Raw genomic sequence first — 26,052 nt, 5'->3', positions numbered from 1 at the left:
AGACGAAGCCCTGGAGCTCTTCCAGCATTCATTGCTCTCAGGGACTCTTAGAGGTACAGGTGTCTACCTCGGTCCCCTCTACACCAAGGCCTCAGTCAAGCCTTGATGAAGCATGCTTTGCGAAGCACTCCTGCGCGCAGCCGGATCTAAGTTGGGGAGCATATGGCCTGTAACGCGCGGCGGTCCCCAGAAGGCCCTGCACGAGTAGGAAAACGTGTGGAATTCAGTCACTGTGCTCCGTGGGAGCAGCAGGCCTGAGCCTCTCCCTGTGCAGGGCGAATGGCCGCAGCCTGCCAGCAGCCCGGGCTCTGCTCCAGACCAGGCCAGGGTGACATCACCAAACTCTTGAGATCAGAGCGGGGCGGGGAACGGGACCCGAAATCCCCTAAAAACAGAGTGAGTAATCGCGGGCCCGCCCTCCAGGCGGGGCCGGGACAAGGAGCGAACCGCGCTGCGTAGTCCGGGAGCGGCTTGTAGTCGGGCGGGCCTCAGGACGAATAACCTCGGCGTCCTACCGCCGTGCTCCGGTGTCCCCGCCCGCGCGCCGCACACCTTCCGCGCCCAGCGTGAGTTGCGCACCTGCTCTCGGCCCCCACGCGCGTCGGTGGCGGCGGCGCAGCGCGCAGGCGCGGCCGGATTCCGGGCAGTGACGCGACGACGGGCGCGCGCCGCGCATTTCCGCCTCTGGCGAATGGCTTCGCTTTAGCGCGCCGTGGGCTCAGCTGCGACCCCGGCCCCGCCCCCGGGACCCTGGCCATGGACGGTGAGGCTGCCCTCTGGCCCGCGGGACGGCTGCCCTAGAGTTCCGGGACCTACGGCGGGATCCCCCTCGCGCCGTCTTCCGCCCCTTTCTGCGCCGCGGGTTGCTGCGCAGGGAGCGGCAGGCCGGATGGTGGCACGGGGCGGGGCGGGCTGCGAGGGGTCTGACTCAGTTGCCCCTCTCAGTGGAGGGCGCCTTGACTCAGTGTCCCTCCTGGGTGGGAGTACGGGTGAATCTTGACTCAGTTTCCTCCGGCTTCCCCCCCACCCACTGTGTCGATGCGATTAGTTCTGGCTTCCTTTCCGTGTAAGGGAGAAAGTATCTGACTCAGTATCCCCCGAAAAGGAGAGGGGGTAGAACCCTTCCTCAGTGTCACTTATGAACGTAAAACAGGCTCTGACTCAGTTTCCCCGGGCAAAGGAATACCTCTGTGCCCCTTTTCTCTAGTAGAGAGATGCTTTTGCCTTCTTTACCTGGCCTCTTTCAGGGCAGGTTTCAGGATCTTGGCTCAGTTTCCTTTGGAGGCATTCCCTGGTGAGGGTGGGTACTGGAGTTTATTGACAGTGTGCCTTGTCTTTCCCTTTCAGATCTGTTTCCCCTCATCTTTCCCTCAGGTAAGTGGACCATCCTTCCTCAGTAGGTAGGGGCTGTCCTGGAGTAGGGGCCATGGGGACAGCACCTAATGGCTGACCGTGTCACCCACAGAGCCAGCCCAGGCTTCTGGGCCATATGTGGAGATCATTGAGCAGCCCAAGCAGCGGGGCATGCGTTTCCGTTACAAGTGCGAGGGTCGCTCGGCAGGCAGTATTCCTGGGGAGAGAAGCACAGATACCACCAAGACGCACCCCACCATCAAGGTAAGCAAGAGACCCCAGGGGTGTCGGTGGGGCACAGATGTGGTAGAAGGCACTGTGGAGCCCCAGCAGACTTGCCTCCTTGCCACCGCGCCCTGTGTCTAGGAGCCAGATTTGGGATTGCTGGCCTCTAAAGTACTCTGTACTTTGGACAGATCAATGGCTACACGGGACCAGGAACAGTTCGAATCTCCCTGGTCACCAAGGACCCACCTCACCGGCCTCATCCACATGAACTTGTGGGGAAGGACTGCCGGGATGGCTTCTATGAGGCTGAACTCTGTCCAGACCGATGCATCCACAGGTGAGTCTGAATAGATAGGCTGGGGGTAGTGTGAGGTCAGGGTAGGTAGGGGGCAGGGTAAGAGCAGGCGGGCCAGGCAGCTGTTACAAAGTTACACTTTTCTAAACACAGGCAGAATCCAGAGTCCTTGCTCTATCCCCAGGTCTGCAAACAGACCCCCTTTGTCTTAAATTTGCTAACAGATGGGAACTCCTTATCTTGGAGTGACAGATCCTTTATGGCTGGATAGCCCAGTCCCTTAGGCTCTTGTATCAGAAAGTCTGTAATGGACTCTCCTAGAGCTTAAATACCAGTTGGTAAAACCAGGGGACAGTTGTACAAACAGATAGAAAAGATACTAGTGGAGAATTATAATTTCCATGATGAAAAGAAAACACAATAATAAATTAGAAGGAGGAGGAGGAGGCTGGTCTCGTGGCATAGGGACAGAGTCTCATATAACTGAAGCTGGCCTTGCACTCATGAGGGTTCACCTACCTCCTCTTCTCAACTCCAAGGGTAATAGGCGCGTAGCACCACGTCCTGTTACGTAGGTCTCATGACTTTGGGTTGGAAGATTGCAGAAGGCCTCTGTGCTAACACTCAAATGGTGAGAAAAAGCAGGCAAGCCCAAAAGAACATTGCATGCACAAGAAAGAAGTACGGTGACCTGGAAAAGGGACTAAGTTTAGTGTGCTCAGGGACGGGACAGGAAGGCCCTGTGGCTGAGGCTAGGACACTGGCTTGGGGGCTGGTGTGGGCCAGGTCCCTCAGAGACTCGCCAGTGGGTAAGGAGTGGGTTCATTGTAGCACAGTGGGAAGCCTTGAGCTGTGAGCTGGGGAGTGGGCAGGGAAGAAGGTGTTCTTTTGGAGACACAGAACTAATGCCTGAGGCCTCAGCTTCCAGAACCTGGGGATCCAGTGTGTGAAGAAGCGAGACCTGGAGCAAGCCATTAGCCAGCGCATCCAGACCAACAATAACCCCTTTCAAGGTAGGAGCAAGGGGCAGGACATAGCCTGCCTGTGGTGCACATTCTGCCACCTTCCCTGGGCCTCTGGCGCTCCTCACCCTCCATGACCAACCCAACAGTACAAGTGGAACCTCGCTGCCAGCATGGTACACACTCACGTGCTACCGTTGAGAGTCAGGCCTAGAGAGGGGTGGTGTATTCAGGTCCCAGTAGAGCCGTGATGGGTCTAGGATCTTGTCTTCCTCCCCTTAGACTTCTGTTTTATATCTCCTCAAATCACCTTCCTCTTCCCTCAGAGCTCCCTGCCCTCCCCAATGCCTTCCACCACTTTTTTTTTTTTTTTGACAGTTCCCATAGAGGAGCAGCGCGGGGATTATGACTTGAATGCGGTCCGCCTCTGCTTCCAGGTGACAGTGCGGGACCCATCAGGCAGGCCCCTCCGCCTGACCCCTGTCCTCTCGCATCCGATTTTTGATAACCGTAAGTGGCCAGCTGCAGTAAGGGGAGAGGGTGGGCTTGGGAAGAGAATGGGGCTGGGGTGGGTGTGGCCTTGCTGCAGCGGGCAGGGCAGAGAAGACCCAGAGCTGCCTCTGTGGGAAGCTTGCAGGATGCTCTGGAGTTGGATGGGAAGTGACTGTTTCCCATATCTTGTGTTGAGATGCTGGTGTGCCAAGAACTGTGCTCATGACTTTAGGAAACCAGATAAGGCTAGACAGCAGTAAGTGAACATTAGTAGCTCACAGGAAGCTCTGATGACCTGGGCTGACACTGATGGATTGCAGTCTTTAGCAAGCAGCAGAGCAAATGAAAATAGAAGGGCTTTAAAATCCTAAGGACTGGAAACCAGTATGAACTGGAAGTGAGGAGCAGAGGGCTCATTGCCAAGGCAGGGATGAACCAAAAGCTGAAACTCTGCAGCTCAGGTGGAGGGAGACAGGTGTGGCCGGTGTTTCCTCTGGACTGGAAGGTCTGTGAGGGACGGAAATGCAGCCTTCCGTGTCCCTCTTACCTAGAGCCGTGCTACAAGCACTGCAGGGAGACTGTGGTGAACTGGCTGACCTGAAGAGCAGACAGCAGAAGGGCTGCAGAAGTGTAGTCACAGGCTGTGGGCGACCTTGACACACAGCTGGGCTGGGCGTGGCTGTTACGGCTCCTTCAGGGTACCCTGAGACCTCTGATGTTTCAGGTGCCCCCAACACTGCCGAGCTCAAGATCTGCCGAGTAAACCGGAATTCTGGGAGCTGCCTTGGTGGGGATGAGATCTTCTTGCTGTGTGACAAAGTGCAGAAAGGTACACGTTGGACTCTGTGCACTGAGAGGGGAGGGGAGAGGCTGAGCAGGGTGATGAGTGCCAGCTACCTCAGTGACTTCAGGGGAAGCGGGAGACGTCACAGGGAAAAGCATCAGGTGCTGAGGACAACAGTCTGTCGGGGGTCACACATACTAACCCGTACTGCTGCTGTCTCCTGCAGAAGACATTGAGGTGTATTTCACGGGACCTGGCTGGGAGGCACGAGGCTCCTTTTCTCAAGCCGATGTGCACCGGCAAGTGGCCATTGTGTTCCGAACTCCCCCATACGCTGACCCCAGCCTGCAGGCTCCTGTGCGAGTGTCCATGCAGCTTCGGCGGCCTTCTGATCGGGAGCTCAGTGAGCCCATGGAGTTCCAGTACTTGCCAGACACAGGTATGAGACTGGGAGGGCGGTACCACAGCCACTGCCCAGCTAGGAGAACGCTCAGGGATGGATGTCTGGGGCCAGCACAGGATTTGTACATGCTGTGGTTCAGAGCATGAATATTTCTGTCAAAGACAGACCACATATACCATGGTGCACATAAGACTACACTGGCTAATGACACAGGTGTCTCTGTGTGCGTATTTCTGTAATAAGCTGGGTGCTCCAGCAGCGTATGTAACCAGAGAACCCATGCATGAAGATAGATGGCTCTCGTTAACTGGCCAGTCAGCCTTGCTGATTCAAGGCATGGTGGCTGACCTTTAATCTCAGCACTTAGGAGGCAAAGGCAGGTAAATCTCTGTGAGTTTGAGACCAGCCTGGTCTACATAACAAGTTCCAGGCAAGCAAGGGCTACATAGTGAGATCTTGTCTCAAATGAATAAATACTTAAGTAGACAGACAGACAGACAGACAGGCAAGGTGGTTGGAGCTGGAGAGGTGGCTGAGTGGTTAGGATTACTTGCTGTTCTTCCAGAGGACCCAGGTTTCATTCCTAGTACCCACACGGTGCCTCGCAACCGTCTCTAAGTCTATTTTCAGGGTGCCTGACGTTTGAACTCTACAGGCACCAGGCATGCAAGTGTTGCGCATAGACAGGAGCAGGTCAACAGTCATACGCTAAATACATCTTGGAAACAATCACGTGGGGAGTGGTAGAGGAAGACGCCCAGTATCAAGCTTAGACCTGGACAGCTCTCGCACACATCTGCACATACATGCATGCACCTCCATAACACGGACACACACCACACACATACACACTATACTAAGACAGATGTTCCTACAATGACAGATGCCAAACAGCATGTCTAAAGATGTGTCCCCACTGTTAAAGAACATGTAAGTCATTATCCACTTATTTAACAGTGACACCCACCTCACTCAGCTCTGTCTGCTAGATCTGCCCTGGGAGAGCGCTTCCATAAAGGACTTAAGACTCTCAGCTCTTTAACAGGAAGATTTAGCTGAACTCACCAGCAGTTAGAGGCAGTGGCACATCCGAGCCAGGGTCACTTGGCTCTGTGGATTTTTTGCCACTTTGTGTCTTGTCACTGCCATGTGACCCAGCTTCATTTTGCCCGATTCTTAATGAACAACCAGGGCCTGTCCCACGTGCTATACGTAAGAAATCAAATGAGATGGGAGCCGGAGAGACGGTTAAGAGCACGGTGAATGCATGTGGTGCACAGACGTACTGACAAAACACCATACACAGAAGCAAAAGTAGTATCGTTTCTTTTTTTTAAGATTTATTTTATGAATGTGAGTACACTGTAGCTGTCTTCAGACACACCAGAAGAGGGCATCGGATCCCATTACAGATGGTTGTGAGCCACCATGTGGTTGCTGGGAATTGAACTCAGGACCTCTGGAAAAGCAGTCAGTGCTCTTAACCACTGAGCCACCTCTGCAGCCCTGTTTTTGTTTAATGAGACAGATTCCCTACCCTTTACAAGCTCAGTCGGGAGACAGATTTGTAAATGATGTACCAACAAGAAGGGGCCGGGACAGGGAGCTGAAGTTGGCGATGGTGTCATTTACCTGGGAGGAAACCCCAAAGTGCATTTTTCATGCTAGTGGCCTAGTCCTGGAAGGACAGGGGTGTTGGGGAGTACACAGCTTGTTCAGGGACATCATGCTGGAAGCTGTCTTCAGGCAGTGAGCAAGCACAGACGGGGTGGTCCTGTTGGGCTTAGGCATGTCTGAGGCTTCATTCTGAAAGCAGCAGGGATGCATTTACGATTCTTTCCTTCTTTTTTTTCAAAAGATTTATTTATTTATAGAGTATTCTGTAGCTGTCATCAGATCCTGTTACAGATGGCTGTGAGCCACCATGTGGCTGGGTCGCTGGGAATTGAACTTAGGACCTCTGGAAGAGCGGTCAGTGCTCCTAACCGATGAGCCATCTCTCCAGCTCACATTTAAGATTTCTAAGCAGAGAGTTGATGTGAGCAAATCTGGAAGCTTAGTCTGGCTCCTCTGAGCAGAGTGTTAGAGGCGGAGAGGGGCAGGGATATAGCCTAATGAGGGCCTGCCCTGCCTAGCATGCATGAGGCCTTGGATTCAATCCCCGGTAACCCCCAAGCCAGGCGTGGTGCTGACACTTGTGACCCAGCATTGGGGAGGTGGAGACAGGAGGATCAGAAGTTCAGGGTCACTCTCCGCTACACAGTAAGTTTGATGCTGTCCAAGGCCACATGAGATCTTGTCTCAGAAAAGACGTAGAGACTTGACAAGATGCTGTGAGTAAAGACAGACAACTGATCTGAGCACCTCTGGTTAACCCACACGATCAAAGGAGACAATTGACTCTCACACATTCTCCGACCTCTTGCTGCAACACGTAAATGTAATAAACTAGTTTTTCCCCCTGTGGGGGAGTGGGAAGGTTGAGAAGCTTCACCAGCTCTAAGGTTGGACATGGGGATCCTGGCACTTTCTGTTGTTTTTGTTTTGTTTTTGAGACAAGGTTTCTCTGAATCCTGGTACCTTTTAAGATCACCTTTTTGATAATTAAATCTCTCGTGTGCTTACTCAACCCCCCCCCACCCTCCAGCGGCCAGGAGGAAAGTCAGCACATAGTAGGTGCTTGGCAAGCTGTGTTGAGTTAGGATTGGAGGATTGAAGGGAAAAAATGATAGCTCCAGTTTCCAGTTTTGGTGCCAGGACAGACGGGGAGACACAGGAAAAAACTAGTAGTTTGGTATGAAGTTCGCTTAGGAGGCATGCAGCTGGGGCGTTCTACATAATTCTGAAGTTTCAAACTAAAGGAAGACGCCATTAACTGCGATGGGTCTGGAGTCTTAGGCTACCCTGTGATGCCCTGCCCACAGCGCTTCCCTCTCTGCCTAGGTAGATGCTTAGGTGAGCAGCTCGCATGGCACTCTCAGGCTCTTGTGCCCCAGAGCAGGGCTCCTCTACTCAGCAACCCCAGGAGTCAAGACCAACCAACAAGGCCGGGTGTGGTGGCGCACGCCTTTAATTACAGCACTTTGGAGGCAAAGGCAGGTGAATCTCAGTGAGTTTGAAGTCAGCCTGGTCTAGTCTCCATAGTTCCAGGACAGCCAGGAGTGAGACTGTCTCGAAAAACAAAGCAGGGAAGAAAATTGAACCAACAGACCCTTCTCCAAAAGTCACGCATCTTCTTAAGTGGTTGGGAGACGAGGTCTTAGACAAATATGACCCCACTCCCCTCCTGAAGAGCCCGTGGGAGAACCGCAGCCCAGCTAACGAGAGTAAACCCACCGTCCATATTGCTTTCCCAGACGATCGCCACCGGATTGAAGAGAAACGCAAAAGGACCTACGAGACCTTCAAGAGCATCATGAAGAAGAGTCCTTTCAATGGTGAGATGGGGAGAGCCTGAGGGAGAAAAGTGGGCAGGTGGGCCAAGCTCCAGAATCGGTGAGAGGAGACCGAGGATCTGAAAGCTGACCTAGCTTTTGCCCTGTAGGACCAACTGAACCCCGGCCTCCACCCCGGCGTATTGCTGTGCCTTCCCGAGGCCCAACTTCTGTCCCCAAGCCAGGTAAGGAAGTCCTTTTGTCCTTCTAGAATGAGGGTCTCGTTTATTCAGACTGAAGTATCTTCTAGAAGGGAACAGAACAGACACTAGTCTCACCTGCAGAGTTCTGAAACCTGCTCTCTATGGGGCCTGTGCTTCTCGGGGGGAGGCCTGGGTCTCTGCCAGGACCATCCAGGGAGCGGTGCAGATGTGGACTCTTGGGCTCTGTCACAGACTGATAAACTCAAGGCTTTGAAAGTGGGGCACAAGAACTAGCCATTTCCTGAGGGTGCTATTGGCTCCAGTTAAACCCTGAGCCCTTTATTCCCTGCTACTCAGGAGAGTGTGGCAAAAGGGTCACGGGTTCAAGGCCATCCTGGACTACAAGGTTATTAAATTTAAGGTCAGTCTGAAGAACTCTGTCTCAAGTTTAAAAGTAAAAGCAGGATAAGAACAGCTCAGAGGTAGAGGCCTTGCCTGGCACACAGAGGCCCCAGATTCAATACTTGGTACCAAGGGATTAAATAATCCCTGCAGATACAGACATCGGAAATGTCTCTGCCCTCAGCTCTCTATTGAATTTAGAAAGAAGAAATCACCTCTAAAGTAATAAGTTGTGGGGCTGGAGAGATGGCTCAATTAAGGGCGCTTGGTTTCTGTTCTCAGCACCTGCTTGCCGGCTGCAGCTGCAGCGCTAGGGGAGCCAGTGCCTCCTTCGGTCTCTGAGGGCACTGCATGCAGTGCATACAGAAAAGCAGGAAGGCACACACAGACGAAGACTTTTTAACAAGTCATGGGCTGTGAGTGCTGGCGTGTGGCTCAGAAAAGTAGCACATGCCCATCACCAAGCCCACGTTCCATGCTTTACCCTCAGCTGGCCTTGCCGCTGTAATACGAGAACATTAAAAGGTCAGGAGTGAGAGCTTTAGAACGCTGGTAGTTAGGGAACACCTCAGTGTGTCCCCTACAGGCCTGGTCAGTTTGGTTCCCTAGAGAGGGAGGGTTTGTAAGCACCGGAGAGCCGGGCTAGGTGGAGGCAGAGGGGCTGTGCAAGTCTCTCTCTCTCCCTCGCTGTTTCTGATCCTTGTTCCTTGCTTTCTCTCCAGCACCCCAGCCCTATGCCTTTTCAACATCCCTCAGCACCATCAACTTTGATGAGTTTTCCCCCATGGTGTTACCACCTGGGCAGATCTCAAACCAGGCCTTGGCCCTGGCACCATCCTCTGCCCCAGTCCTGGCCCAGACCATGGTCCCCTCCTCAGCCATGGTACCAAGTCTGGCTCAGTCCCCAGCTCCTGTCCCAGTTCTAGCCCCAGGTCCTCCCCAGTCCCTGTCTGCACCTGTTCCAAAGAGCACCCAGGCAGGGGAAGGCACCCTGTCTGAAGCCCTGCTACACCTGCAGTTCGATGCTGATGAAGACTTGGGGGCCTTGCTTGGCAACAACACAGACCCAGGAGTGTTCACAGACCTGGCATCTGTCGACAACTCAGAGTTTCAGCAGCTCCTGAACCAGGGTGTGGCCATGTCCCACTCCGCAGCTGAGCCCATGCTGATGGAGTACCCTGAAGCTATAACTCGCCTGGTGACAGGATCCCAGAGGCCCCCTGATCCAGCTCCCGCAACCCTAGGGACCTCAGGGCTTCCCAATGGCCTCTCAGGGGATGAAGACTTCTCCTCCATTGCGGACATGGACTTCTCAGCTCTTCTGAGTCAGATCAGCTCCTAAGGCACTGATGGTGACCCTGCTCAGAGTGGGGCACTGAAGCCTTCCTGAAGCATGTACAGATTCTGGGGAGTGTGCACCAACTGCCCCCAACTTCTTTGGGTGATATCTCCTGGGGGTGGCACATTTTATTCTTTTATCGGCAATATCTCACTCTTTTTGGAGGTGCTTAAGCAGAAGCATTAACTTCCCTGAAGTGGAGCTAGGAGGACTCGGGCTCTTCCCCTATGCGATAGTCGGCTCCTCTTTTGGTAGGGAACTCTTGAGATCCTGCTTCCATCCTCCAGCTTCTAGCACTCTCCTAGAGAGGGGCAGACTGGAGCTGTGGCCTTCAGGCCGTAAAGCCTTATATCCAGTGTCTTCCTCGACATGGATCCCTGCACACCTTGATCCAAAGCAATGCTCCTAGGAGCAGCCCCCATGAGGTCTGCCTGACACCAGCATTTGAGGGGCCGCTTTTCTGTCCTGTGGAGCTCCTGCCCTGCCAGCACTCCATGCTGAGCAGTGGCTGAGGGGACCAGGAGGGGACATTGCTGGCTGCCTTCAGGACCGTGAGGCTGTTTGGTTTGAGACATCCCTGCTTCCCCTTTCTCAGGTGCCTTAATAGCAGGGCAAATTGAGTAGAGTCAGGAGGGCAGACCAGAACCTCAGCCATAAGACAGTCTTTACTCAAAAAGCTACTGGACTCTTGCTCTTTCTAGCTCTGAACTAATAAATGTGTTCCCACGCTGCCCAGAGAGCCGTCTTTCAGCAAACACTGAACTCATTGCTGGTCACTTTGGGTTGGATGATGGTGAAAGAATTGACTGGACTATCATCCGGGAACCTGGGACCTGAGGATGCCTGCAAACCCTTGATTCCCGTCTGACAAATGTTACAGCAACTAGGGCAGGGGTCCTGCTGCAAAAGGCCCAGTAGGGGTGGAGTTCTTTCACATAATCTAGAGCCTTCTTACTCCAGGAGTTAGGTCAGCAGAGACATGGAACAGCCTGGTAGGAGAGGTGACAGTGAAACCATCCTGGGAGTGATGAAGGACACTGCATAGCGGTTGGGAAGGTTTGCCATTAGCTCAGGCTGAAAACAGCCATTTTGCATCTCTAGTGATCAAGGTCGGTTTGAGAGCTTACTGAGTTTGAGACCAGCCTGAGTTATGTGCCACACTGTCTCAAAACAGCTGTTCATATCCCCACTCCCAAAAAGCGTGGCGTGGTGGTTCATGCCTTTGATCCTAGCCCTCCAGAGGCAAAAGCACAAAGATATGTGAGTTCAAGACCTTGTCTATTCAGAAAGATCCTGTCTCAGAAAAAAAAAAAAACAAAACAAAAACCCGTCTGTCCCAGTACTTTTGATACCATGTACCAGGAGGATACCTAAAACCTTAACTCACAGCCTCAGGAACCTAAACAAAGGCCAAGTGTAGCTCATTTGCTAAAGCTGGACATACTTCCTGTTTTGTCTTGTACAAGCTAAATAGGCCAGTCTTCTCAGATGCGCATGCGCCCTGCGAGCACTCAGCGCTGGGGGCGCTGCAACGCGGTGGGGAACCCCCTATGCTGAGAGGCCTGAAAGTGCATAGAGGGCGAGCTGCAATAGTTAGACCCTTGGGAATAGGCCCTCGTGCCGAGCCCAATAGATATTCTCTGAGGGAGAAGATGCGGTGAGACAGCAAACGCTGGGGAAGTGGAAGACGCTCATGGTCTCCAACAAATGCTGGGTGAACATGCTTAGGGGGCGGGCCTAGAGGCGGGTCTGAAGCAAGGGCTGTATAATACCTGAGGACCCAGCTAAACTCAGCTCCAGATTGGGCAGAACCCGATCTCTCCTTGGCTCATTTTGGAATCAGACCCAGGCAACCTTGCATTGGAGCTGTGCTACGAGCAAGGACCCCCTGAGAGTGAGGCAGCTTGAAGCCCAAGGGCATCCTTCAGCGGTGCTTAGTACAGATTCTTAGCCTCGGTTTAGGCAGTGCCTTGCTCTTGACTTTCCCAGTGTCCTGCAGTGGCTGGCCTCTGATGACCCCCGGAAGCCCTCTTTTAGTCCTTCCCACACTCCCTCAATGACCTCACCATACTAATGGCTCATCCATCCTAAATCTTTGTCTGTAGCCCAGACTTCTGTCCCCTGGGCACTAGCTACTGGACAGTTCAACTTTGACGTCTCTCAAACTCACAGTGGCCACAGTCATCCCAGGCTGTTCCTCCTCCTCCCTGACTCCACTATTTCCCTCCCACCCACCAGCGGCTGCAGCTGGAAACTTGGCCATCACTGTGGATACCACCTCTTCTTCCTTACCAACAACGTGCATCCAGTCTTTCACAAGGTCCTGGGAATTTGCTCCCTCCCTCCCATGGTCAACCCTCTGTCCTCCCTCCAGGACTGCTGCTACAGCTTCCTTCCGTACTAGCCTACCTGCAACCAAAAAGCTGATACCTAGACCTTCCTTACCACTCTCTGTAAACATCTATCAAGCACGGTCAGATCCCAGGTCTCTGCAGACACATCCCCAGAGTGACCAGGGCCTTCCCTCCTTCCACACTGCCCCATGACAGCTACCACAGTCCCTGGGATGATTAGGCTTCATTGACAATTTGTCTGGATATCAGATGCCTAGAAGAAACGCATCTGGGATGCTTGTGAGGGACTCCAAAGCGGTTTAGCCAATGAAGACTATGAGTGCCATGAATCCTACTGCCCGTAGTGAGTAAAAAGGGAGGGCGAAAGTAGCTGAGCAGAGCGTGGATTTTTTTGTTTCCAGACTGGATACAATGTATCTGCTCCCACTCGGGACTTCTCCACTAACCAGATCCAAAATAAAAATCCTCTTCATTATGCACGGTTTGGGGTTTTTGTTTTGTTTTGCTTGTTGTTCGGTATTTTATCCTAGCAATAAGAATGTTCAACCAGGAAAAGCTAGGTCACATGGAGATCCTGCTGATTCGAGATCCCTAGTGTACCTTCCATGACCCTTTTTGACTCAGTTCAAGTCTCTTTAACCCTGGATTCCTTTGTGTACCCTAATTTCAGCCCAGTGGCCCCTAGAGTGGTCTTCCTGGGATACCTGAGACATCTGCTGGTGAACTCAACTTTAAAAACTCAGTCCTATTAAACCTCCTCAGAGGCTACCTTGTTCTCATGTCCCCCACCGTGACCCAGCCACACTTATCCTGTCCTCCCTCAGGGTCTGGGGTTCAGAGGAAGCCCTGGGCAGAGGCTGATGAGGCACCAGGGCCTGTAAGAGGTGATCCAGTGGTAGAGTCCATGATGCTCGAAAGTTCAGCTCAGTGGGGCTGATTTGGGGACTCCATACTGCATGGCCAGAATCCATCCCTTCCTTGGCCTGTCCTGAAGGCCACTCCTGCTCTAAAACAGACAGGCACGAAGTATGGCCACCTGCCTCCCAAGAGGACCCAGTATGAAGAGACGCCAAGGGGTGTTCTATCCTCAGAGCCCTACACCCTGTGCCTGGTGCCAGACTTGCTCTAAGTCAATGTTCCTGGGACCTGCCCTTACTGCTCCTAGGAGCTTCATGTGACCTTGGGGAGGGGGGTGACTCCCCCTCCTGTGTATCTTGAACACACAAACACAAATAGAGTTGCTCAGGGTTTTTGGTTTTTTTTTGTTTGTTTGTTTTCTGTTTTTTTGGTTTTTTTTAAACTCTGATGTCCCCTTTTCTTTACAGAATATTTACAAACAGGGACAGGTATCAGCCACCAAATAGGCCTGAAAGCGGGGGGCAGTGCTTAGATGCGCCTCAGCGCAGGGAAGACGTCCTGAGGAAGGTCATTAGTAGGACCCAGCTGCTCTGAGGGGCCAGGCAGTCCCAAGCAGGTCCAGGCTGGAACTCAGGCAAGGTCAGTAGTGGGTGAACCCAGCTGCTTAGAGGCCAGGAGCAGGCGGGTGGCGGCACTCTCTGACTCCGCCAGCAGCCGCTGGTTGTTGTGTCTGAGGCTCCGAACCTCTTCCTCCAGGGCTGCCCTGTCCGCCTTCTCCTAGGTTGAGGAACGGTAGTCAGAACCCTTACCAGGGGTAGCCCTGTGCTTCCCTGTCAGGCTCTCTCCTCACCCTCTGCAGGTCCTCCTGGAGCTTCCTCAGCATGGACTCTAGGTGAGAGACCTTTTCTGACAGGCTCCCGGGTTCTGGCCTGAGGACACGGGGTCAGAACTCAGCGGAAGCAGTGCAGGCTCCTAGACACTCCTGACTGATAATGAACCCAACCAACCCTGTCTTCTGAGATTTAGGAATCTCCGGAAGCAGAGCCTAGATAACATTCAACTCCAACAGGCAGGCAGGGAAGGGGACACACACACACACACACACACACACGTGTGAAGGGGTGTGCAAGGGCAGAAACCTTACTCAGAATTACACTTTGAAGTTTCCTTGGGGTCTCCACTCTCTAGGATGGGCTGTCCTATGGGGTGGGGGGGAGACAGACTGTGAGCAGGTCTGAAAGGGATGAACATCCCTCTGGCTTCTCTCCCCTGGGCCTTAGTGGCCTCACCCTCCCGGGACAGTGACTCCAGAATTGTGTTGCAAGTGGAGGCGATCTCTGAGATGGACTGCCACTCATCCTCCAGGGTCTCGCTGCCGGCTTCTGACATAACTGCAATAAAGGAGAAAGGCTTAGGGGGCGGGGCTAGAGCTGGCTGTCTTCTCCTCCTGCCCCATCCCCCGTGGCTCCAGACTCACTCTTACTGATGGAATTCCGCAGAGACAAGGTTCTGGGCAGGATGGAGGCCCTCAATTCTGGTGCCGAGTCACTGGTGTCTTCATGACTACTGGAGCTTCCCGACTGGTCCTGGGGCATAAGTGAGGGCAAGGCAGTAACATCCAATGTCACCTCTCTGCAGTGAATCTCCAGAGACCTTGTTTCTGCTTACCTGGGAAGGGGGCGTCTCTCTGTCAGTACCAGGTGCCGATGCGTTGACAGTAGTGACGAGGAGGAGGTCTGGAGTGGTGTTGGGCAGGACTGGAGCCTCATCAGACATGGAGCTAAGGAGGGTAGGGGGCGGCTAAGAACTGTGAGCTGCTTTCCTAGGGCTGTGCTTCCAAGTCCTAAAAGGCTGACCCAGAGGTGTACCTGCGAGGTGACAGGGAGTTGTGGCTGTGCAGGAACTCTGTCCTCTCCTCAGTGAGATCCCCAGGCCCCGGAGGACTACCACCGTCCTTCAGGCAAAAATGTAGCAGCTGCTTTGCAGCGGGCAAGGTGACCAGCTTCACAGTCTCATCTTGTTCTGGCTCTGGGGCCGCACGGCGGCTGGGTTCCTTCAGAGACAGCGTGTACAGCTCGGAAAAGCTCCTGGAGGATGGGGTGAGGCAGCATCAGGTAGGACCCTCCGTCCCTCCACAGCATGCACCCCAGACCAGCTACTGCCAGAGGCTCCCAAAAGGAAGGGAGCTCCAGGCAGCCTATCAGTGTTTGTCTGATACGGAGCCCTCTCCAGACTCTGGAGCAGTCAAATATCGCTGCTAACCTTGTGTCCATGGCTGTCCCCCATGTATCCCAGGCTGGCCACTCTGCCTGTGTTTTTTATCAAACATACATAACAGTACTTACTTTACTGTAGGCTGTGAGAGTTTAAACAGTGTAATGTAAACTGATTGGCATCCACAGTGCACTGCCTGGAGCCAAATCCGGTCTATGCGTCTCTTTTTATTAGCACACACACCAGCTTTCGAAATTCCTATCGGCTAAGAATAGTTTTTGGATGTCTTAAAATGTGTATTCATGTGGGGAGGGGGCAGGCACGTGTGAATGCAGCTGCCTATGGAGACCAGAAGAGGGCATGAGGCTCCTGGATCTGGGGTTACATACAGGCTGTGGTGAATCGCCATGTGGGTGCTAGGAATCCAACTCAGGTCCTCTGTGAGAGCAGCAAATGCTCTTAGTGGCTGAGCCAGCTCTCCAGCCTAGCTTTTAGACGTTTAAATAATTGAAAGATATTAATAGAGTAATTTCGTGACATGTAAAAATTACAGTCTGAGCATAACGTATTTCCACTTGAAGTTTTTTTGATCTTACATCGGGTTTTCCAGCAATAACCTCTTCACAAGATAAAGAGCATCTATTTGAAGTCCCTAAACGCCAGCCTCCCTGGTTTTAGAAGCTCAGGCACACATTCATTCATTTTCCTACAGAAGAGTCGAGTAACTGTGCCAGAGTAGTGGCTCCAGAAGCCTAAAAATATTTACTATTCGGGGCTTTTGGGGGAAGTTTGCCTATACTGGGTTTAGAATGGGAAGTGATCAATTAGTGAGTACTTGGGTTGGAGGAGCTAATATCTTGAAATAATAGAAGGGGCTATTTGACCTTTAGAGAGGGAAAGCACAAGCCTAAACAGTTTCAAGTCTAGATGAGCGGAGATACCGAATCCAGCTGAGTTCTTCTACCTCCCCCCAAGCCCCCCGACCTCCGCCCCCGGTGCCCTGACCTTCGCGGCCGGCCGCTCTCATCTGGGGGCAGGACCGTGACGCAGACCTTGGACGCAGAGCGCAGCATCTGGGCAGCAGCTTCTGGACCCAGCTTGGGCAGCGTCTGGCCACATACGCGCAGCAGACGTGCTCCAGGCCGAAGCCCCGTGGTCTCCGCGAACGTGAAGCGTTCCACGTGCGTGATGAAACCCTCTGCATCCACCTCGAAGCCCAGGCGACCTTGGCCATCTCTGGGCAGGGCTAGTTCTCTGGTCTCACAGCCCCGGCTCACCAGCTGCAGCGAAAGGTTAGGGGAGAGGGTTCCTTTGAGGGCGTGGCTTTCTAGAGGCCGCGCCCTGGCCCCGCCCCAGCCTCTATCTACTTAACGCAATACCTCTGTGGAGCCCTAGTGACCCACCTGATAGTTGTGTATTCGAATTGGAGACGCTGAGATTAGAAGTCACCCGCCCCACTACAGCAGCCTAACGGAGTTTCCAATAGGTTGTGTCCACAGTGCGTACCAGACCTGGGGAGGCTTGAGCCTTAGTTTTGGACTCTGGCTCACCTGCAGACGTGCCACGACTTCGCCCACGGCTTGCCCTGGGGCCCCGTCCAGCCGTAGCGTGATCGCCTCTCCGCGCCCGTGGTATAGATCAAGTTGGTGGTCTGAGAAGGTCCAGGCCAATACGTCGCGACAGGCACAATTGAAGACCACGCGGCCGTCGCGAGGTGTCACTAGCACCAGGGTCTCTGCTGAGATGCCCAACAAGCATGGCACCTCGGCGTGGTCCGGGCCGCCTGTTTCAGCTCCGGCTGAGACCCGCGCCCCTGGAGCCGCGCGCACGCTCCACATTAGCGCGCCCGCCGCCTGCAGCTCTGCGCCTGGGCTCCGAGGGGTTGCCCGGCGCCTGCCCCCCAGAGATGGTAGGCCAAACCGCGAAGCCGAATCCAGCGAAGTAGTGGTCACTTCATTAGTAGCCAGGTCCTGCAGGTACTGTTGACGTGTGCGTGTAGCCATGGCGTGGAACTGGCGTGCATGACCGGCCGCTTGCTCACCATTGAGTGCCTTGGCCAACAGAAAGGCCCGGAAATCAGCATTGGCTGCAAAGGGGCCTCCGCCTTCTGGCAGCGCCGGCCCGAAGGCAGGAGTGTCCTGTGTGCGGCTCACTGCCACCCTGCGTGGAGGAAGGCTGTAGTGAGGGAACGAGAGGCAGAAGGGGGAGGGGAATGCGTCCAATAATCGGTGCCGATGGGAGACCTGAGACTACCCTAGCACCCACCTGTATGAGGTGTGTGGGGTGCAGGGGGCATGCGCACGCACCACCAAGAAAACGTGCTGGAAGTGAGAGCGGATAGTTGTGGGGCAGAAGGGCTTGCTACCCGGCTCCTGGAACACGATGGTCACAATATCGTTGCCGATATGACGCTTCCTCAGGAGCTAGAGAGGGTGAAAGATAGGCAATAAGAGATGAGCTGTGTGCCCCGAAATCCCTCATTTAGGCATGGCAAGAGCACCAATGGTTCCTCACCTGTGCCTCATAAAGGCCTGAGGAGAGGGTATTTGGGAAGGTGGTACAGCCTGAGGGGAGCGTTGTTGGGTTGAGCAGAGCTCATACCAAGGTTCTGATATTACTACTCAAGTAGCACCCTCCATGGCTTCCCGAAGGCCTTTGGCCTGTCCCAACCCCTCACACACCTGTTGCTGGTTATTAGGCGTGTAAGGCAGCATCGTGGACACGTGAAACATGATCTCATGGTCTTGGTAGGTGGTATAGAGTGAATGTGTGCCCGTGGAATCCGCTGTAGCCAGACAATTGGGGACACAAAGAGAACACGGGGAGTGTGGGTGATTTCAATGAGTCGCCTTGCCTGAGCTTACTTCTCTCTCTGCCCCAGCTAGTTGTGGTCAATCCCCTCAAGTGGTCCCCTAATGTCCAGGCCACAAAGTCCAAGAGCCCCATCCTTGGTAAATCCCCTCCCATCTCCTTGGGTCTACAGCACCACGCCAGGGTGAAGGGTAATCAGGATAGGGGTGCTGAGATAGAACGAACCCAGAAATAAGAGTCTTAGAGGGAAGCAGAGAGCTAGATCGCTGTGGGCAGCTCAGCCCCCATCCTCAGCCCCAGCAGCCACAGACTAACAGTGGTGGTGAAGTTCTACCCTGCGCCTCCAGTCCCTTCCCTGGGGCCTCACTTTTGGTATCCAGCTGGGCCCGGTAATTCTCGAAGCCTTTGAGCCGCACCACATCACCCAGCAGGGTGAGGAACTGCGTGAAGGCTGCTCCGGCTTCCTGATTGTTGTACATCTCTTCCTCAGAGCCTTGGCCGGCCCGGCAGTACAGGATGCCCACCTTGCGTTGGAAACTCAGCTGAGGGGATCATGGACAACAGAAGACAAAGGCTTCAATACCCTGCCAGCCCCACCATGCCGTGGAGAATGGGAACAGCTGGCCTTTGGTCGTGGGGCTGGGCTACCCTGGTAGGAACTCTGAGTCACTTGTGTGTCTTTGCCCATCAAGTGGGTTCTGCCTGCCTCTCTTCTTGTGCTCATGAGGGCAGAGAGGTCAGAGGGAGGGGATGGAGGATTTAATTACTTCTCCAGCAACAGGAGAGATGACTCACAGAAAGGACCCTATACACCAGTGGTTCTCAACCTGTGACTGTGACCCCCTTGGAGGGTCCAACAGCCCCTTCACAGGGGTCGCCCTGCAGCAGAGATCCCGCGGATCAGATATTTATGGTACTATTCCTAAGGGTAGCAGAATTACAGTTATGAAGTAGCAATGAAAATAATTTCACCACCACATGAGGAACTGAGGTAAAGGCTGCAGTACCAGGAAGGTTGGGAACCACGGCCGGCCGAGCACAGTGCCTCCACTCCCAGCGTCCCAGCGACAGCCACATGTCACCTCCTCAGCTCAAGGCCCAACACGCTCCCCTCCCTCAACTCCAACATACTGTTAACCCAGCCCTCTGAGGTTTGGAGCCATTTCTGTCCCTTTCTGTTTGTCTTTTTGATGGGGTATAGCCCAGGCAGTACTTAAACTCACTGTAAAACTAAGGCTGGCCTTGAACTCATCCTCTTGCCTGTACCTCTGAAATCCTGAAATTCTAGACATGTACCTGCATTTTTTGTTTGTTTGAAACAGGGTCTTGCTATGTAGTGCAGGCTGGCTTTGAATTCACTGTAATCCTCCTGTCTCAGCTGCCTACTATGGGGATTACAAGCATACACCACTATCCCTGGCTTTTCTGAACACTTTCTTCTCCTAGTGTTTTCTAGTTGCAGACAGGTATGCCCTACTGACCCCATTGAAGTAATCTCATCTCCCAGTCCCCAGCTCTCACCTCCCTCCTTCAGAGCTAACCTCTGTGGCTGAGGGCTTGCCTAGCATGCCTAAGGCCCTGGCTTCTGAGGCTCTGGCTTCTGTACCTCAGAGGAGGTGTGGGGGAGGGGGAGAGGCTGCAAACAACAAAATCCACAAAACCCACAACTCCCCCTACAGACCATTTTTATGTGGCCTTATCTTGGCACTCTCTTGGCACTGTTGGCCCTAGTATTGGAAGACAAGAACCTCATCTTCCCTGAAACTCTCGGCTCCCTCCGCATTGTCTCTTCTTCCCACAGCTGCTCCCTGCTCATGCTCAGACCCTTCCCAAACTCCAGGTCTGCCTGAGCTGCCAGCTGCCTTTCCAGTCGTTTGTTTTTTTTTTTTTTTTTTTTTTTAAAAGACAAGAGTCTAAAAAAACTCTCTACATAACCCTAGGTGTCCTGAACTCACTATGTAGATCAGGTTGGCCTAAAACTCACAAAGATCCTCCTGCCTCTGCCTCCTGAGTTCTAGGACTAAAGACATGCACTGCTACACCTGGCCCTTTCCAATATCTTGACCCCCCCCTCAACTATGATGTCTCTGCCCTCTGCCTTCTATCCCTCCAGAGTCCCTGGGCCCACAACAAAATACAACTGCCACGGGCTGAGAAACTGGGGTCTCAAGCTTCCCCCACACTTTTCAGTTGGTCATGAAGTGACCTGTAACCACCACGACCACCGTGTCTGATCCTCTGAACAATAACAGCTGCTTTGGGCCTATACTCTGTTCAGCCTCCGTCCTATGTGTGGGAGCAAGAGGGCCACTGTGTCCCTCTGATCAGTCAGTCCTGAATCCCTTTGTGACTCTCAATTTCTACAAGACTTAAAAAAAAAAAAAAAAGCCTCCCCATGTAAGTCCCACAAGCCCTCCACCGACATGAAATGTCACGTGACATTCAGAGACCGCTAAACCATCACAGTGGAGTCTTCTGCTCAGAAAAAACCTCTTCAACCCTCTAAAGCTGGTCTGAGGGCTTATGTTTTTCAGTGTGAAACTAGTTGCTGTCAGTACCATCTGTGTGGTCTCTAGGGACCCGGTGTTCTCCTGTCACTGAACCCTGCTGGCTCCTGTATTTCATCAGGAGCCCTCTTGCCCATACTCCGGGAGGAGCTGCCCCAGCATCTGGTCTAGGGTCTGATACCGTGAAGGTATGAGATGTATTTGTTCAATGACCACTGTAACAAGCAACACAGAAGAGAGCCAGCGGGCAGCTTTCAGCACAAGGTACAGGACTTCCAACTAGCTTCAGTGTCCTGAAGTGAAACAGGAAGCTCTGGGAAGCTTCCCTAACGGGCTGGGGGAAGGGGAAAAAAGGCCAAAACTGGTGAGGGATCTGCAGCGGAACAGGGTCAGTGAGTATTGTAAAGGTGCCTAAGAATTGCCTTAGGTAGGTTTGTTCGTTAATGCAGAGCCTAAGTAAGCCAAGGCTGCAGACCTAGATTCTGCATTCCTAACATGCTGTGGCTGCTTTACAAGCCTTCCTTGATCAAACAAATCTCCGTGACCTTGGATCCCTCTCTGAAGTGCTGGAGGTGGATCAGCTCTCCTTAGGTCCTGTCAGATCAGGTCAGGATTAGGGAGCTGGGAGCTAGTTAGGGAGACCCATCTCCCTGGGAAGCTGAGCCCTCCTTCCTTCCTCCCAGGCACTCACCACTTGCTCATCTAGAGTAAGCAGCGTGCGGGGCACCTTGGGAGAGGCTGAACCCAGGCGCAGGCAGGTTGGGCTCAGCCGTGGAGCCACGTGTTCCAGAAGCTTCCTCGGAGATAGGCCCCTCGGGGGGCCGGGAGGCAGTGCATCCTCCGAGATGGTGCCACGGAGAGTCCGGAGCTAAGGATGGGATGTAGGGGCATTCAGTTTTTGTATAGGCTGTGGTCGAGGGAACCCGCCTCCAGAGCCTGTAATCCCAGCCCACCTGCGTGGTCCGTACGATGACCCGATAACTGTGTAGGGTGCCCCCTCCGCTGCCCTCTTTCTCCTCCCGTCGCAGGCTCACTGCCACCGGACCCAGCGCCTCATCCAGCCCAAAGAAGTTCTGGTGTTCTGAGGTAGGGGGTTTGGGAGGTGGCCTATTGGTCAAATCCACAGACCATCCTATCCCTTGTCGACCACGCCCACCGCCCTAGAGTCTCTCTCTCCAAGCCGAACCTGGGAGGTGTTCACTCCAACCTCGGTTTGCAGTCCCACCCACATTACACCTAGTCCCAGGCTCTGGGAACAAATGCCTAAGCACTCCTAGGTTAAATGCGGCCCTGGTCCACCAAAGGTTATGTTCTCCCTTTCAAGACACGGAAGCTTCTTTTCCTGCTAATGATGAGAACAGTGTTTCGCCACACGGATATGGAAATAGGAAATTGCTCACTGGCCTCCTGGAGGGCTATGAAGAAGAGCCAGATGGAAGGCCACTCCCTGACTTCAGGTGTGACACCAAGGCGTGGCCTTAAAGAGGTGGTTAGAGTTGAGCCAACAGAGCCCAATTCAGCTCCTGCTCCTTTTTACAGGGAAAGGACTGTCCATGAGCCTCCCACTGTACATAGCATAGACCACAGGGACCTCTGACCCCACCCCCTCTCCTGCCTCTCCCAGGCTCGCCTGACCCCTTACCTTTGCCATAGAAGTACTTGCGGTAGTAGCCTGCACCCAGATCTGCGTGCTCCAGGCTGTAAGCTGTGGTCCGGGTCTGTGGCTCCTCCAGGACTGACACAGACGCATTAGGCAGTGCAGGGGGCACAGGTGGGGATATTGGCCCACCCAGCCCTAGCTCACCCTCCCCACCAAGCTCGCTCACAAAGCCAGGTGCCCCGAGCAGTAGATCTGAGGTGGTAGTCTGGTCCTCAGCTAAGGCCAGAGTCCCAGAGTTAGACTCGGTATGGCTGCCTGTCGCCCGAGGTCGTGGAGCCCAGTCAAAGAGCAAGCTCTGCACATCGTAGTGAGCAAACCATCGGGGTTCCAGCACTGGTGGGAAGGTGGGCTCTGGCTCCTCCGCTGGCAACCCCAGTAGTGCCAGTGGGTCAGTGAAGAGCCGAGTAGGGGTTGCAGCAGGGCGGCTGGTATCCTCATGGCTGTGGGCACGGGCACGGGGGCTGGCTGGTGTAGGAGGCCGGACTTCACCAGCATCACTGCCACTGCGCAGGAGTGGCCCCCGAGCTGGCCTTGGCTCAAAAGTATGTGGTGTCAGTGGGGGCCGGGCGGGTTGGCGCAGCTTACGGGCAAAGAGGTCATCGGTAGGTGCAGGGGCCATGCCCCGCCGAGGGCTCCCCACACCGCCGGCCCACATGGGCGTGCTCTGTGGGCCTGACTCTCTGGGGGCCGGGCCGCATTGGTGGGCACGGGTCCTTGGTGCCCAGCCAGAAGGCTGAGGTTTCAGTGGTTCCTGCACTGCAGGAGGAGGGGGCTGCTTAGATGGGCCTGGGGAGAAAACAGGAACTCAGGCCCCCAGCCCAGTCTTCCACCACCCCATTTGGCTTCCGGCCCCCTCCCGGACCATCAAAGCTGCTTCCGCTTTCCTGGCCACTTCCTTGTCTGCCTGGGGCTGAAGTTTCCAGCCCTGTCCTAGCCTTAGCCCTGGTCAAGGCTGAGGGCTAAGCTGTGATGCTTTGCCTCTGGGGGATCCTAGTGACTGGGCCTAGTGGGCACCGGGGCCTCCTAGTTCTCCCCTGTACACCTTGGCTGTAGAACTAGGCCCAAAGTGAGAGTTGCCACCAAAGTTTGGACAGACAGTTTCCACTGGGACGGAAATCAAAGCAGCCACTGGTGTCTGGGTCTTGCCCACTTGACAAAGGGAGGACGTCCTGTCCCCAGAGACCTTCCTCCCTGGTACCTCCCACTTCCTCCAGGGTCCCTAAGGAGCTGAGCACCCAAGGCCTAGACTCAATGCCCTCACTCCCGCAGCCTTAATACCTCAAGGACACAGGGGCTCCTGGGGCAGCTGCTGCAGGACAGAGGCAGTGGTGAGAAGACTTCCTATAACACAGGAAGTGGCCCCAACTCAGCCCAGCCCCCTGCTTGGCTCCTATATCCTGAGGAAGGTGCTAGGGTCACAACAGCTCAGTCATGGGGCCCAAGACACCTAAGTCTACAGGACAGGACTAATGCTGCCTCTCTTCTGGGGGTGAGAGAGGCTAATCCCAACAGGATCCCTGTGGATGTGTCTTGCTGGCCTCACATGTATGGAAGGGAGGTCTGAACCCAGTGGGCTAGAAGGTCAAAATGAAGCCCAGTTAAGAGGAGCTTGCCTGAATTAGCTCCATGTTCAAACTAGAATTTGAACCTTGGCTCTGAGTCGCTAAGGCAGTGGTTCTCCACCTTCCTAACACTGTGACTTTTTAATAGAGTTCCTCATGCCGTGGTGACCTCACAGCCATAAAATTATTTTCACTGCTATTCATAACTGTAATTTTGCTACTGTTAAGAATTATAAATATGACCGCTGTGAAAGGGCTGCTCGACCCACAGGTTGAGAATCGCTGCTTCTGGGTTTGGCAGAACTGTACCTGTCTACTCTGCCTCTGTGTGCGTAGGAGTAAGGCAGCCTTGTGAGGGAAGAGGGGAGAGGCTCAAGGTCTCACAGGATGTGAGGCTGAAACACCCACGGCCCCAGGGACCTACTAAGTGTGGAAATGTGGTGAAGCTAGACTAGGCAGGTGCAGAAGGTGTGAGGCCGCCGAGACCACCTCGGGTGAATGATGGATGGAGTCAACAGCTGGGCAGGGGCATGGGAGCCCTCACTGCAGGTGCAGGCCTCTGTTGGTACGGTTTGATATGTCATCCAGTGGCATCAAGTGTGGCTAGGCTAGAAGGGGATAGGGAACAGTTCCATGGTACCCCTCAGCTGGGTCTTCAGAACCAAGCAAGAGTAGACCTCCACCTCAGGATCTTCCTGTCTTACTTTCTCCTAGGATAAGCTCTGATGCGTACTTCTTGCTTTCTTTGAAGACTGCTTAGAAACTGAAAGGGTGAAGCCAACTATGTCCATGAACTATGCGGACCCCAGGTCCATGGACCAAGCTGTGAGCACATGCGGGCTTGGACTTAGACCACAGAGTGGGAAGGAGAGTGAGAGAAACAAGAGGGGTCTGTGAGGGCCCTTCACTGTGAGCTGGACTCTGGGAATGTGTGTAGCCCAGCTCAGGAGCTGCCTCTTGTTCTGGCCCTGCCTTAAGGGGTGTACTTGGGCTCTGCCCCCCATCCCACATCTTCACACAAGGTCCATTGAGGCCAGGACATTCCTTGCAGCCTGTGTCACTGGGGGGGAAAGGGGGGTGCCCCGCCCCCACAGATCCGGAAGGCCTGGCTGCCCCAGGAGGAGGCGCTGGATGCTTCCCAGCACATCTGGAGGTCATGACCCTATTTCTGTTGCCAGGGAGTGTTACAGATGTTTCCTCCCAGGCCAGACCCAGGACTGCAAAGGCTGGGAAAGAGGTCACACTGGGAGAGGGGAGCCCCTAATAGGGGGAGCCCCACACACTCAGCAGCAGGAGAAGTTGCCAGCACTGCTGAGAAAGGCCCAGAACCAATGAATCCACTCAGTGGAGCTATGAATCTGCTCACACAGAGGAGGGAGTGGGAGCTGCCAGCCGGAGACAGAACACTGGACGTGCTGACTCGAGGCTGGACTGGGGCAGGAGGTTGGGTGGGGTGCGGGTAGTGAAAGCAGCCAATAGTCCCGTTCCTCCCCACACTACAAGGGTTCACGTCCAGGCTACTTTGTTGGGTATTCAGCCCGAGCCTGGTGCCTCCCGATCCCTAATCCCACGAGTACCTCTCGTGCTCTCGCTGGCCGCTCCTGCCTTCCGCACCAGGGTCCCGCTGCCTGCTCACACCGCTCCCGGCGCCTCCGCTCTGCCTGGGGGCGGGGCCAGGATGGAGGCGGTACATGGTAGAGGGGCGGGACTACCCGGGAGCTGTCTAAGGCGGGAAGCACAGTGGGTGGGGACCTCCGGCAGGAACCTAGGCAGCCCTAGACAGCTTTAAGTTCTCTGGACAGCCCGAAGCTCTCTGTCCCAGCCTCCAGCAGTTTTAACGCCCAGTCCTAGCCCAGTCAGTAACCTCATGGAGAAATGGAAACAAAAGTACCTGCCTTCCAGACTAATTGGAGTTTTAGAGGCCACCTAGTGTCCTACTGTGGTCTGGCAGACGCAGGTGTTAGGGCCAAGATAACCGGTCTACAAGGCTATCATTTATGTAGGGGTGAACATCATTAAATCCAGCAATCTGGAGGCAGAGGCAGGTGAATCTGAGTTCAAGGCCAGCCTGATCTACATAGGAAGTTCACAGTAAGACGTCTCAAAAAGAAAATAGAGCCTTCTCTATATAGGTGTCATTCTCTTTAGGCTTGGGACAAACGAGGTTGAATAATCTTTGGTCAAGATCAAGGCTGAGGAATGTGTGAGCCACTAGGGCACAGAGGACTGCCTGAGAAGCAGAGGCTGGTGA

General features: G+C 54.1%; 2 protein-coding genes across 4 annotated transcripts; one reads left to right on the top strand and one right to left on the bottom strand.

The window, feature by feature from the left end:
* The first annotated feature begins 472 nt into the window (after positions 1–472).
* On the top strand, positions 473–10,570 carry Rela (RELA proto-oncogene, NF-kB subunit). Of its 2 annotated transcripts, XM_032891139.1 has the most exons (11): positions 473–763; positions 1,348–1,374; positions 1,466–1,617; positions 1,770–1,918; positions 2,798–2,889; positions 3,217–3,348; positions 4,055–4,159; positions 4,341–4,553; positions 7,874–7,954; positions 8,062–8,136; positions 9,219–10,570. In XM_032891139.1, the coding sequence occupies exons 1-11, from the start codon at positions 757–759 to the stop codon at positions 9,836–9,838; spliced, it is 1,653 nt and encodes a 550-aa protein (XP_032747030.1). In that variant the 5' UTR covers positions 473–756; the 3' UTR covers positions 9,839–10,570. The 2 variants fall into 2 exon arrangements, with proteins under 2 accessions (XP_032747030.1, XP_032747031.1); XM_032891140.1 differs by lacking the exons at positions 473–763; positions 1,348–1,374; positions 2,798–2,889 and having other exon boundaries at positions 1,490–1,617.
* Positions 10,571–13,427: 2,857 nt separating this feature from the next.
* Positions 13,428–25,467, bottom strand: Sipa1 (signal-induced proliferation-associated 1). Of its 2 annotated transcripts, none has more exons than XM_032891129.1 (16): positions 25,379–25,467; positions 22,222–23,025; positions 21,533–21,660; positions 21,271–21,447; positions 18,440–18,614; positions 17,943–18,046; positions 17,527–17,684; positions 16,812–17,421; positions 16,267–16,541; positions 14,916–15,134; positions 14,716–14,827; positions 14,525–14,633; positions 14,337–14,438; positions 14,192–14,246; positions 13,898–13,976; positions 13,428–13,824 (listed from the first exon to the last, which is right to left on the bottom strand). In XM_032891129.1, the coding sequence occupies exons 2-16, from the start codon at positions 22,892–22,894 to the stop codon at positions 13,678–13,680; spliced, it is 3,123 nt and encodes a 1,040-aa protein (XP_032747020.1). In that variant the 5' UTR covers positions 22,895–23,025; positions 25,379–25,467; the 3' UTR covers positions 13,428–13,677. The 2 variants fall into 2 exon arrangements, with proteins under 2 accessions (XP_032747020.1, XP_032747022.1); XM_032891131.1 differs by having other exon boundaries at positions 22,222–22,995; positions 25,379–25,434.
* Between the last annotated feature and the right edge of the window lie 585 nt (positions 25,468–26,052).

The sequence above is a fragment of the Rattus rattus genome, chromosome 2, assembly GCF_011064425.1.
Source record: "Rattus rattus isolate New Zealand chromosome 2, Rrattus_CSIRO_v1, whole genome shotgun sequence".
Classification (NCBI taxonomy): Eukaryota; Metazoa; Chordata; class Mammalia; order Rodentia; family Muridae; genus Rattus; species Rattus rattus.
The sequence above is the reverse complement of the archived record's forward strand: the minus strand, read 5'-3'. Positions and strand labels throughout refer to the sequence as shown.

Excerpts from the sequence above, each read along its gene's own strand:
- Sipa1 (XM_032891129.1), bottom strand. The coding sequence starts at position 22,894 with ATGTGGGCCGGCGGTGTGGGGAGCCCTCGGCGGGGCATGGCCCCTGCA. Across the intron at positions 18,047-18,439 it reads GGCCCAGCTGGATACCAAAA|CGGATTCCACGGGCACACAT; the intron begins GTGAGGCCCCAG and ends GTCTGGCTACAG. Across the intron at positions 14,247-14,336 it reads GGAGTCACTGTCCCGGGAGG|GACAGCCCATCCTAGAGAGT; the intron begins GTGAGGCCACTA and ends CCCACCCCATAG.
- Rela (XM_032891139.1), top strand. Across the intron at positions 4,160-4,340 it reads GTGTGACAAAGTGCAGAAAG|AAGACATTGAGGTGTATTTC; the intron begins GTACACGTTGGA and ends TGTCTCCTGCAG. Across the intron at positions 4,554-7,873 it reads CCAGTACTTGCCAGACACAG|ACGATCGCCACCGGATTGAA; the intron begins GTATGAGACTGG and ends TTGCTTTCCCAG.